The sequence below is a fragment of the Chrysochloris asiatica genome, unplaced genomic scaffold (assembly GCF_000296735.1).
Source record: "Chrysochloris asiatica unplaced genomic scaffold, ChrAsi1.0 scaffold00109, whole genome shotgun sequence".
Lineage (NCBI taxonomy): Eukaryota > Metazoa > Chordata > Mammalia > Afrosoricida > Chrysochloridae > Chrysochloris > Chrysochloris asiatica.
The window spans coordinates 7179325-7191653 of NW_006408627.1; the positions used below are offsets into that span (position 1 = coordinate 7179325).

The following is a 12329-nucleotide window of genomic DNA, read 5'->3' on the forward strand; positions in this document are numbered from 1 at the left end:
AAGTTGCCCATCCCTGTCTACTCTGTGTGTGGAGGGGGTGGGAATGATTCTTGCTGTAAGGACTTGTTCCCTCTTTTGAGCTACTGCTTCCATAATATCACCAATTTCAACGAACCTCATGGAAGCATCTGAATCCTGGAAGAGAGTGAGTTTACATGTACCATTCTCAATGACAAGAAAAGAATCACTGGGAATGAATGCTGCCATAATGAGAGAATGAAAAGACCTAACCAAAAAAACTGAAAAGCTTCTAATACTGTGCATCAAGGATCCAAGTACAAAAGATCATGCCAGTTGGCCTTATAAATCAAGCTAAAGCAGGCAACGTTTTTGATACTCTTAAGGAATGAGCAGATGAGTGGTGTAATGAAACGTTCTCTGCCAGCCATCGTTAGCTTTTGAGATTCCAGAGATGATTCATTTACCACAGCAGACGTAAAAGGGGAAGCTGCTAGTGTCGGCAAAGAGACTGCCAAACTGAGTGTAAAGTGAATTTGACGAAATCATTTCCAAAGGGAACTGCTTGCCTGAACCAATAATTAATGTGGATGAGACTGAGTTATACAGGAAGGAAATACCAGAGCAGCCCAGTGGTCATAAAAAAGAGGCCAAAGCAATGCCTCAATTTAAGGCATTTAAATGTACAGTGACCTTATTATTAGGTGGAAATGTTGTGGGATTCAAGCTAAGCCATTTGTGATTTATGACTAGATCATCCATTGCATTCAAGAAAACAGCCAAGCCTATTTGTTATTGATCTAATCAGAAGCCCTCTTCAAAGTCTCTTTTTTCAATTACTTCATACCTCAGGTAAAAAAACCTTTTGTATGCAAAAAAGGATCCCTTTTAAGATTGCTTTGCTTTTGACACTGTATCTGGGCTTTCTCCACTGCTAGATGCTCGCCACCCCCCCCCCCCATGTAAAAGCAGTTTGTTGTTGTTGGTTGTTATGTGTAGTCAAGTCTTTTCCAACCCATAGTGACCCTGTATAGGGTTTCCACAGAGCAGCTGGTGAACTTGAACTGTTGACTTAATGGTTCAAACTGATTCTTCAGTCTAGCATATTAACTCATAGTACCACACCAAGAGCCATTAGAGAGAGGTGAGCCGGAGATCCGGACATGAGTGCTCTGCACCGGGGCCGCCGGGGTCTCCAGCCCTCCGGGTCTTCATGCTCGGGGAAAGAATGGGCAGTGTGTAGGGAAGGCCCAGTGGAACCATGTTCTGAAGACCTGTGTGTACTGCAGAACCTGGAGAGGTTTCACACAGCCAGCAGGAATCAGTTCCTTGATGAGAGAAAATGTGTTCAGAACCTGCTGTTTGTTTCATGTCAACCCAGTAACAAGCCTAGGAAGCACTGCCTAGCCCGCGCCATTGGAATCTTGCTGGTTGTTGCTGAGTGTCCTCTGCCAAGCATGATATCCTTCTTCTATGATGTCCTTGCCCAAAACACAAAACCCACTGCCATAGAATCGATTCCGTCTCAGAATGACCCAATAGGACTGAGTGGAACTGCTTCATGGGGTTTCTGAGGATGGAAGTCTCTGTGGGTGCATATAGCCTCAGCTCTCACCTGTGAAGCAGCTGCTGGGTTCGAACTCCTGACCTTGCAGTTAGCAGCCCAGTGCGTAACCCACTGTACCACCGGGACTCCATATAGACCCGTTAGGAAACCCCTGAGGTTTGTAGTGACCTGAAGACAGAAGTTTTGCTGAGCATCTTTCTAGACGGTATATGGTTCCTGCCCTGACCATCCCTTTGGTGTCCCCACTGCCTTGTCCCCCTACACTGAGGAGAGCTACTGCTGGCTCAGCACCTGCACATATTCAGTCTTTAGTCTGTTTCCCCTGGACAGCCTGGCACCATCATAGAACGTCCCCATTTCTTCACTTAACTCATGTGTGCACAAGTCCTGTGAATTCTAACCTTGAGCACCTCTCTCCTGCTGCCCATCACCCTGTTTAGATGAATCAAGAATCCATTCCTCTGTGAAACCTTTTCTCCACTTCTCTCCCCTCATACAGAAATGAGCTGCATTAGTGAGTCCCCACTTTATCTGGTATAGGCTTTCCCATGTGTTCAAAAGTGAACCTGCTGCCCAGACAGCAGGAAGTTGACTTTAAACCGAATGTGAAGTGCTGTAGAGTCGGTTCCAACTCACAGCGACCCTATATAGGAGTTCCAAGGAGTGGCTGGTGGGTTTGAACCGCCGACCTTGTGCTTTGCAGTCTAGTACTAATCCAGGCATCCATTAAAACCTAATAGAAAAGTTACAAGTCTAAATTAAAAAAAAAAAAAAAAAAAGCCATTAGAGAGATGCAAATCAAAACAACAATAAGTTATCATTTCACACCAGCAAATAATAGCAAACAAGCAGAGGGCAATAAACACTGACAAGGGTGTGGAGAGACTACCAAAAAATACAACCCCTGTTCCATAGCCTATGGACTAAGGTGCTGTTTTAACATTCAAGGCTCACTGTCTGTGGTCAACATTTGCTACAACTAGAGCTGTAATATAGAATGGTAAATTGTAATTTTGCAATTACAATGTTTTATCTCAGGATTGCAAATCTTAAGCTCAGGAACATTTGATGATCCAGACAATTCTTAGCCATTAAGCAGCATGTAAGTGTATGTTGTTGTTGTTGTTGTTGTTAAGTCGGTCCTTCGTCATAGTCTCACTGTGTCTGGTTTCTGGAAGTCCTGGTGTGCTGCTGTGAGTTAATGCACTAGATTGCAAAGTCGACTTGAACTTCAAGGTCGGTGGTTCAAATTCACCACACTTTGGGTCAGAACTGACTTGATGGCACTTAACAACAACATAGTGTTTCTGAAGAGGGCTAGTGAGTTTTGAACCCACTTGGTGGCATTTAACAACGGCAACGCGTACTGTGCTCTTTTAGAATATGGTGTTTGCACCATTTTTTCACTTAACATTTTTGTACACAATAAATCAGCATTTAGTACACTGAGTTTCCACTGAACCATAACAATCAAAATATTAAGTCAAGAGTCAGAGTAAGACAATTTCATTTTAGATCATCTCTTTTGCATTGAGTGTGGTGGTGGTGGTGGTTATGTACTATGGAGTCAGTTCTGAGTCATAAACAGTCTTAAGCTTACCCCTATTCATTGACACTGGATTGACTCCAACTCACAGTGACCTTGTCAGACAGATCAGAACTGCTCTGTAGGGCTTCCATGGCTGTGAATATAGGAGCAGAGTGCCCCAAATTTCTCCTGTGGAACAGCTGGTAGATTCAACCCTTTGGCTTAGCAGCCCAGCACCTAATCCACTGTGCAACCAGGGGTCCTTTAGTTAGGCCTAGGCTATCCTAATTTTTGCTTAATAATCATGTCTTAGGAACCTAACCATTGATGTTAAATGTGAGGAGGGAGTGTGATGCTGTTGGCAAAAATATAAGCTAACTGTTGCCCTCTCTGTCAGTAGTTCCTCTGATAGCTTCATAAATTGTCTTATATGTTTATTTAGTTCTGGTATACAGCATTTTTTATGTGCCTGGCATGGTTTAAGCATGTTGCAGGTGTTCATTCATTCAGTATTAACTTGTTTAATGGTTAATCATTTATTCTAGCTAGAGAGTATAGAGGAAAATAATGGATGTGTATGTGTACATGTTTGTCCCTTTCGGGCTTTTGTTTTCCATTTTGTTTGTTTTTGTGTGGAAATGTTTCCTCACTGATAATTTGGGGTTGGGAAGTTTGGTCTTGAGGTGGTAATCAATCCCTGCCTTGGGGTAATTTCACTTTTAAAGCTTAGAACACAGGAAAGTTTGAGTTTTGAGATGGTAAGATCTTGGATTAAATTAGTTTCTGTGTTATAATTATAAAACTTTCATTCCTAGGGAAACAAAGCATCTGATGAGTAAATGAAACTTAGACCTTTCCTATGTCTGTGTTGACAGATATATGCTGAAAGGTTTTCAAAATTATATTGTAAAATCCTCAGTGTCTGTCTTTCTCGCCCATTCCAGCATGCTCCAGGATGACCTTCAGCTCAGTGACAGCGAGGACAGTGACAGCGAACAAGTAAGTTTTGTACACCCTGTAATACCAGGATTCCTTGAGATGAATGTAGTATATCTGAACTGCTTATCCTAACCTATTTTGTGTTCTCTTTCCAATCCTCCTTCCCCTATTGTGAATGCTAGATCCCAGAGAAGCCTCCTTCCTCATCTGCACCTCCAAGGTACTGTGTGTGGATTTCACCCCATCTATATAAATCATTTGTATTTTTCTACCAAATGGGGAAAATGAAATTTTATTTAGAACTTGTAGTTTTCTCATGGGAAAGGAGATGGAAGATCATAGTTTACAAAAAAAAAAAAAAATTAAAAGCATTTGCCATTGATTTGATTTGGACTCATGTGTCAGAGCAGAACTGTGCATGTGGTTTTCAATGATTGGAAAACAGTTCACCAGGCCTTTTTCCAAGGTGCCTTTGGGAGGATTCAAACCATTGACCTTTCCGTTGAGTAGCTTAGTGTTCAGCCACTTGTACCACTCGGGGACTCCAGTTAAGGGAAAGTACCTGTTTAATATAATACATTGGAGCTTCGATGAGCCACAGAGATTATTAACTTTATAAAAGGATGAGAGTTCTTCCACCTCCCTACAGGCATCCTCAGTGCTGGATCCTGTGGTATTGATAATTTTTGAGTTTAAAAGCATGTATGAACAGTTTTTGTTATTATCACATAGCCAATATTGTTAACCTATAAACTGAAGATTCTAGGGTTTATATGAAGGTGGCAGATTTTGCATGACCTCAAAAATTGTAGAAACTGATTATTTTTTTTGTAGAAATTGGTTTCTGCAGTGCCCCTTTTCTTCGTTCTATAAAATTTCCAATTATTTTGGTTACTTAAAAAAAAAAATTCTGCAGTACATTTTCATTAGATAGAAAATGTGATACTTGAGTATTCAGGATGGGAACTATTTGAGTTAACTGCTTTATATCTGCTTGTTCAAATAGACCCAATTTCCAAAAATGTAGTGATTTTTTTGCAGTAAATATCTGCCCTCCTTGGGGAAAGAGTTCAAGTGTATTGTTAGCTGTTGTATTTCCTTGTGATAAAACCATCCTTCAGAGAGAAGATCATTACATAAGTCTGCCTGTGGTGCTGTAGGACCAGTACTAGACTGTGAACCACGAGGTTGGCAGTTCAAACCCACCAGTTGCTCTTAGGAATCCCTTACAGGGTCGCTATGAGTTGGAACTGATTCGATGGCACTTAACAAGAACAACAGTCATACAGGTGGAATCCTGGTGTGGGGCTGTAGGACAAGCGCTCCACCACAAGGTCGGTGGTTCAAACTCACCAGTTCTCAAAACCCTCTACAGGGTTGTGACAGGTCGGAACTGACACGATAGCACTTCACAACATCATCACACAGGTGATGTTAAAGTAGAAGAAAGTCAAGTAGTTATGTGACTTTTATGTTTTTCTCTTTCTTTCATAATTTCTGATGAGTAGTAATGACTTGGAAAATAGCCTAATTTAAAAGTGAGAAAATGTTAAAACAACTAAACAGGGTGGGGATCATTTAGAGGCAGGATTAACACTGAAAGTTTATACTCATCCCAATTTAAGCTTTTCAGCTGCCTGTGTGAAAAGGGTTACAAACTTGTCACAGCATTTTATATGAGGAAATTATCTAGGGGCATGGATATTTATGTGCATTTTAAGATTGCCTCAAGTACTGACTTAAATTTATTTTTTGTAACAAGTTTTTAAGTAGATGTGAAGACTTTTAAGATTACAGTTAATGATTTGCCACTTCAGCTGTTACTCTCCAGGGCAAGGTTTTAAGATTATATATGCTTTGAAATTCTGCCTGTGTCCAGCAATGTGACCCGTGAGTAGTTTCTCGCTGATCCACACTTACTGCCCTATTCTTTTAAAGCCTGCCTCAGTGAATCTTTACTTCAGCTGATGTTTGGCGATGGTCCTAAGCTTTTTCACTCATAAAGTTGGACTCATTTTATAATTCTGCCAAAAAAGTATGGATGGCTTGCCTTTGAGCTCACCTTTCAAAGGAATACCATTTATAGTCCACAATCTTGGGCTGTAGTTAGTTCCCAGCTAGAGGAAGTTTAGGGAGGATTGAACATTATGGCTTTTCTTTTATAAAAGAATGTTCTTAAAGTTATATGCATATAATGCAGGGGTCAACAGACTTTTTCTTAAAGGACCAGATAGTAAATATTTTAGACTTTATTGCCCATATGGTCTCTATTGCCTTTACTCAACCCTACCATTGTAGCACAAAAGGTTACATAGACAATACATAAAAGAAAAAGAATGGGTGTGGATGCATTCCAATAAAACTTTATTTAGAAATTCAGGCAGCCACCTCAGACCATAGTTTATGAGCCTTTCATATATTAAAGAGGGGGGAAAAAAGAGCCCAGTACTATCATTTAAATTTTGTAGAATTTGAAATACTCTTTGGGAAGAAAGCTTCACAGGCCTCTCTTTTATGCAGTTTTCTGGTGAACTGTTGTAAGAAATTTTCTCTGCATTTTGAGCCAGTGATAGGGTGGTATTTCTCGGGTAATTCTGAGACCCTTTCTTTCAAGTAGCAGAAAAGGAAGTCGGGAGGGAAGAAAGCCACCTTGCACAGTGTCTTCTAATTTTATCTTTCGGTTGCTTTGCAGTACTGCACAGTCGCTTCCAGAGCCAGTAGCCTCAGCACATTCCAGTAGTGCGGAGTCAGAGAGCACCACCAGTGACTCAGACAGCTCCTCAGACTCGGAGAGTGAGAGCAGTTCAAGTGACAGCGAAGACAATGAGCCCCTAGACACGCCGGCTCCTGAGGTACTGTGTTCCCCTCAAGGAGACAGGCTAAGAGGGCAGCGTTCTGTCTTTTGGGGAGAGAGTCTGCTGTGGGCCGGGATTCCCCAGCAGACTGAGAAGTTCTTTCTGTCCCATGGGGCAATACTTTTGTTGCTCCTACACTGTGTGGAGCCATGTTTCTTACCAAATATTTGCCAGTGTGGAGGTTTGATGGAAGGGAGATGACTTTTCTCTGCTGTTTAAGAATGATAGTTTTGGGGTTTTTTTTTTTTTTTATTTTGTTTCCCCACCCCCACCCCCCCTTTCTGAAGTTGTTTGGAAGAGCAACTCATTAGGGATGTTCGCACACCATTTTCTTCTCCCTGTTTCTGAAAATGACAACTTGTTTTCAGTAGGCAGATGTTTTAATACTAATGAGGTTTTGTTTTTGTTTTTTGAAATTTTAGGAATGCATGAATTAAAGAAATCAAAAGGAGGCAGTCTGATTTAGCAAAGCACAGGAACGTGAGCTAGAAATAAAGTCATCGGGTTCTATTTTTGAATTACTAAAAGCCATGCATTAAGTTGATGGCAACGTGATTTTGCTAGGGCTATGTTTCTTGAGCTTTCTGCTCCATGTAAAGCAGGGATTAGCATGTTTGCTTGTCACTCCTCCTTGGGAGGTATTGAAATGATGAGCAAAAAGATGAGACTGAAAATTTCAGGCACTAAATTTATGTACTGGGTTTATGCTGTTTACCTGCTGAGCACATGAAATTACTTTTAAGAACTAAGACGGTTCTCAAATACCCTAAAAATTTTGAGTTGCAATGTAAATACTTGTCCTGGGCAAGGATTCTTGGTGAAAAGCGTTGTTCTGTAAGGTATCTTACTTGTGGTAAACTTGCTCACCCCTTAAAATAAATTTTTTTTCTGCATATCTGAGATGGGGATGCCAGGGAATGAGACTTCCTGATTACGAAAAAATTGATGTTTTCCGCATTAGTCTCTGCTCTTTAAAAGGCAAGGCAACTCCACTAAAGCATTAACAGAATGCATCTAGAGACCATGTAGTGAGACTTGAGAGCCTCTGTAAAGTTTGAGGGCAAAGGAGGCTGGGAAAAGAATGGTCATGTTTTGTTAGCTAGGAATCTTTATCTGACACGGAATAAATGCATACTATTTTTTGGAGTAAATGAATATGAATCAACATTAACTGTACTTAATATCCCTTTCAGATTTTTGAAGCTTCTGTTTGTGTTTCTAGGACTTTAAAAATTGGTGTTTAAATAATATCTTTGCCTCACAAAGAAGGTTATTGACTATGTTATACAAACATATTGTGTGATCACATTAATGTCTATAAGACTTTTGCTGTTTTACCTTATTCGAGAACAAAATCTGTGTGCTTGTTAGATGGTTGATAATAGGGAAGAGAATTCACATAAATATTAGTCAGTTCCAACAAAATGGAAATGGTTCAGGTTTGGTTAAATAATTGAAACTTACAAGAAAGTTTTAATCTGGGTATTAATGAAGCATACTTTGTTGTTTTAAGGGGATAACTGGACTGCATTTAGAAACTTTTTAAATATAAAATAAATGTTCCTATTCTGCTTTATTTTTTTAATTGTTTAACTAAAAAGAAGGCTTTTATTTGTAGATCCTGGTATGGCATGATAGGGTAAGCACTGGACTGATAACCATAGACTGATCTACCAGTCGCTCCTCGGAAATCCTATACAGGGTTGCTATGAGCCAGAACCAACTCAACAACACTTCACAACACAATTTATGTAAAAATCCAGGACCGGTACAGTTTGTGTATCTTGGACTAAAGCTCATCTTTCCCAGGAATAGTTTCTCTTTATTTAGATTTTAAACATACAATTTCTCTTCCACATGTTATTTAACTATATTTCCCACCATTGAAAACAACTATGTTATTGTAAATCTCTGATGGGACTTGAAAGAACTGTGAATTCTGTAATAGGCCATGTTATTGTTGTTGCCACTGAGTGAGTTCCAACTCACAGAGACCTGGTGTAGGTTTTCCGAAAAGCGGCTGGTGAACCTGCCGACCTTGTGGTTCAAACCGACCTTGCGGTCTAGTGCTTATCCTACAGTGGCACACCAGGACTCCATAGGCACTAGTTTTTGCTGTGATTCGTCTGTCTTTTAATACTGGGACATTTGCTTGTATGGGCTGATTTTCAAGTCACCTCATTTAATGAAATCGTCTCAGTAATCTAATGAGACAGGAAACATTATATGCATGCCATGCACTGGTGCTGAACTTTGGAACCACCCACTCTGGTTTCTATTTCAGTGTCTGCTTTTTAGTGTGGATTAGTAGCATAAATATCAGTTTTTCAAATTACAAGTAGTCCAGGCCAGATTTATGGACAACTCCTATTCCTACTTGCCATTTATTGTTATGTAAATTTCCCCTCACTTTGAAACTGTTGATCAACCCCTAATGACAAAAAATTCTTCATCACAATCACACTCACTTGCTGCTAATGAGCCTTTAAATGACAGGAAAGACTTAAGACCATATGCAGCTGTTCTGACTTACAGACAAATTTGACTGAAAGATACTTTGGAACAGATCTCAGTTCAGAATTTGAAGACTGCCGAAAGGGACTTAAGAAAATTTGTGGAAAAATTAAATGAAAAGATAATGGCATTTTTTCCACAAACTTTTTATAGCCCCCTCATGGATGGGAAATAGTGCCCTTTTGCTATTGAATTAAAGATAAAACATGATTCTATTCTCAAAAAAAAAAAATCAAGGTTCCCCGCAGCCCCTACTCTGTTTATTAAGAAGCTCTGGGAGCATAGTGGTTACCAGTCAGGCTGCTTATCTCAAGGCCAGCAGTTTAAAACCACCAGCCTTTCTGTGGGAGAAATATGAGGCTTTCTGTTCTTGTAAAGATTTACAGCCTCAGAAACCCTGTACTACAGGGTCGCAATGAGTCAGAATTGACCCCACGGGCACATCACAAATCCATTCCTTATCCATCCCTTTGATAGCAAACTACCTGGAATTGATTACCTGTTGGGCTTGATGCTGTTTCATAAACTATTTTATTTAGTTCTCCATAAACCCTACAAGGTTAGTATCCTTTTTTTTATGCCTCTTTATAAAGAAGTACCAAAGCTAGAATTCAAACCCATAGCCATTTAGCTCTGAAGCCTGTATTTTTCCCCTACCAGACTACTGTGATATTTGAACTGTTGCATAGCTCCAGACTTTTTACTTGATTCTATAATTCATTCTAAAGTACATGAACTTTTTAAAATTTGTGAGATTCAAGAGGTAAAGTGATATATGGTCAAACATTTATTAAAACTGTCAATAAACATTAAACATACACTTTTTCTCACTTTAAATTTCCAGTAGTTGGACCCAAATGGGGTTGGGTGGGAGGTGGGGGAGAGGCAGTGGGATCTAGGGAAAGGCAGAACAGGAAATGAAAACCCAAAGTTTGCTTATATCTGGAGTTTAGTATGAGGACGCTTCAAAAGTTTGTGGAAATTTTCCATTATCTTGTAATTCCATTTTCCCACAAATTTTTGAAGGCCTATCATACACTCAACAGCACGTAACAACAACAGCAACAATCACACACTTAAAATTGGTTTAATTTTTTTCAATCCCAATCTCAAATCCAGATACGATCTGACCTTGAAAAATGTTATCCATTTTCTAACTTTATATAGTGCCTGGGCCCACAAAAAGGAAAAAGCTCCATAACTCTGTCTCTTTCTGGGCACACCAACTCAATTTCACCCTGCAATTGGGCCATGCACTTCCCTTCTGGACATTTAGAGGTCCACAGTGGAAGCAAATATGTTTTATTTCTGTAACCAGGACATTCCTTTAGGGGCTACTAAATGTATCTCATACTGCCCTGTTTTAGGCAGACAAAAAGCTAATGTTATTTATACTAGAAATGGCTTTCTTTTTTTGGCTATGCTGAAAACCAGTAAGGGGGGATGCATTTGTAAATAGAATATGGGAACGCACAACTTCCCTGAAGGAAAGGGTCAGGAGTTAGCTTTCTGAATTTATTGGCAAGTGGTTCTTACTGCCTTCTCTAAATCAGTTAACGACTGCTGTGACCACATCCTCAAGTCCTTCCAGAAAACAGTTGTTTACTAAGTAGGTGTAAAGTGCTAAGATTTTCTCTACCCTCAACAATCATGATGGCTTGCTAGACTATTAATTACATTAGACAAAATGTCTGGCATCTTTTCTTCCCTCCCTGTGTACCCTGAAACTTAGACCATACTTAGAGTTGATTTAATTTCCTAACTACTGCTTCCATGATTGTTGATTATGGATCCAAACAAGATTGAAATCTTTGACAATCTCAATCTTTTCTCCATCTATCATGATGTTCTTTATTGGTCCATTTGCGAGGATGTTTGTTTTCTTTACCTAGCAAGCAAGGTTGTATCTTCTGCATATTTCAGATTGTTAATGAGTCTTCCTCCAATTCTGATACCATATTCTTCTTCATATAGTCCAGCTTCTTGGATTATTTGCTAAGTGTACAGATTAAATAAGTATGGTGAAAGGGGGTACACACTTTTCTTGGTTTTAAACCATTCAGTATCTCCTTGTTCTGTTCTAACAACTGCCTTTTGGTCTATGTATTGATTCCTTATGAGCACAATCAAGTATTCTCGAATACACACTCTTGATTCACAGTGTTATCCACAGTCTGTTGTGATCCACACAGTCGAATATCTTTGATATGGTCGGTGAAGTACAAGTAGACATCTTTCTGGAATTGTCTACTTTCTGCCAAGATCCTGCTGACATCAGAAATGATATCCCTCATTCCACATCCTCTTTTGAGTCCAGCTTGAATTTCTGCCTGACCCCTGTCATTGTACAGCTGCAACCATGTTTTCATTGCCTTCAGCAAAATTTTACTTGCAAGGGATATTAATGATACTGTTCAATGACTTCCACATCCTGTCGGGTCAATGTTCTTTGGAATGGGTGCAAATGTAAGTCTTTTCCAACTGGATGGCCCAATAGCTTTCTTCCACATTTCTTGGCATAGATGAGTGAGTGTCTCTAACATTGTATTAATTTGTTGAAATATTTCCATTTGTAGTCCATTAATTACTGGATTCTTAGCTTTTGCTAATACCTTAGGTGATATTTGGGCTTCTTCATTAAGTACTGTCGGTTCTTTAACATATACTGACAGAGAACTTCCAGAGGTTCAAGTTGGATTCAGAAAAGGATGTGGAACAAGGGATATCATTGCTGATATCCAGTGGATCTTGGCTGAAGGCAGAGAATACCAGAAAGATATTTATTGACTACGCAAAGTCTTTAGATTGTGTGGATCATGACAAACTATGGACAACATTGTGAAGTATGAGTATTCCAGAACACTTTATTGTACTCATAAAGAATCTATACATGGACCAAGAGGCAGTTGTTTAAACAGAACATGGGAACACTGAAAGGTTTCAAATTAAGAAGGTGTGCGACAAGGTT

General features: G+C 39.6%; 1 protein-coding gene across 1 annotated transcript in view; it reads left to right on the forward strand.

Moving 5' to 3' along the window:
- AFF1 (AF4/FMR2 family, member 1) overlaps positions 1 to 12329 on the forward strand; it is a 132191-nt gene that overhangs the window by 92061 nt on the left and 27801 nt on the right. The window contains exons 8-10 of the mRNA XM_006867744.1: positions 3998 to 4052; positions 4175 to 4212; positions 6685 to 6844. Of these exons, the coding sequence (XP_006867806.1) occupies positions 3998 to 4052; positions 4175 to 4212; positions 6685 to 6844 (253 nt within the window). The remainder of the gene's footprint in view (positions 1 to 3997; positions 4053 to 4174; positions 4213 to 6684; positions 6845 to 12329) is intronic.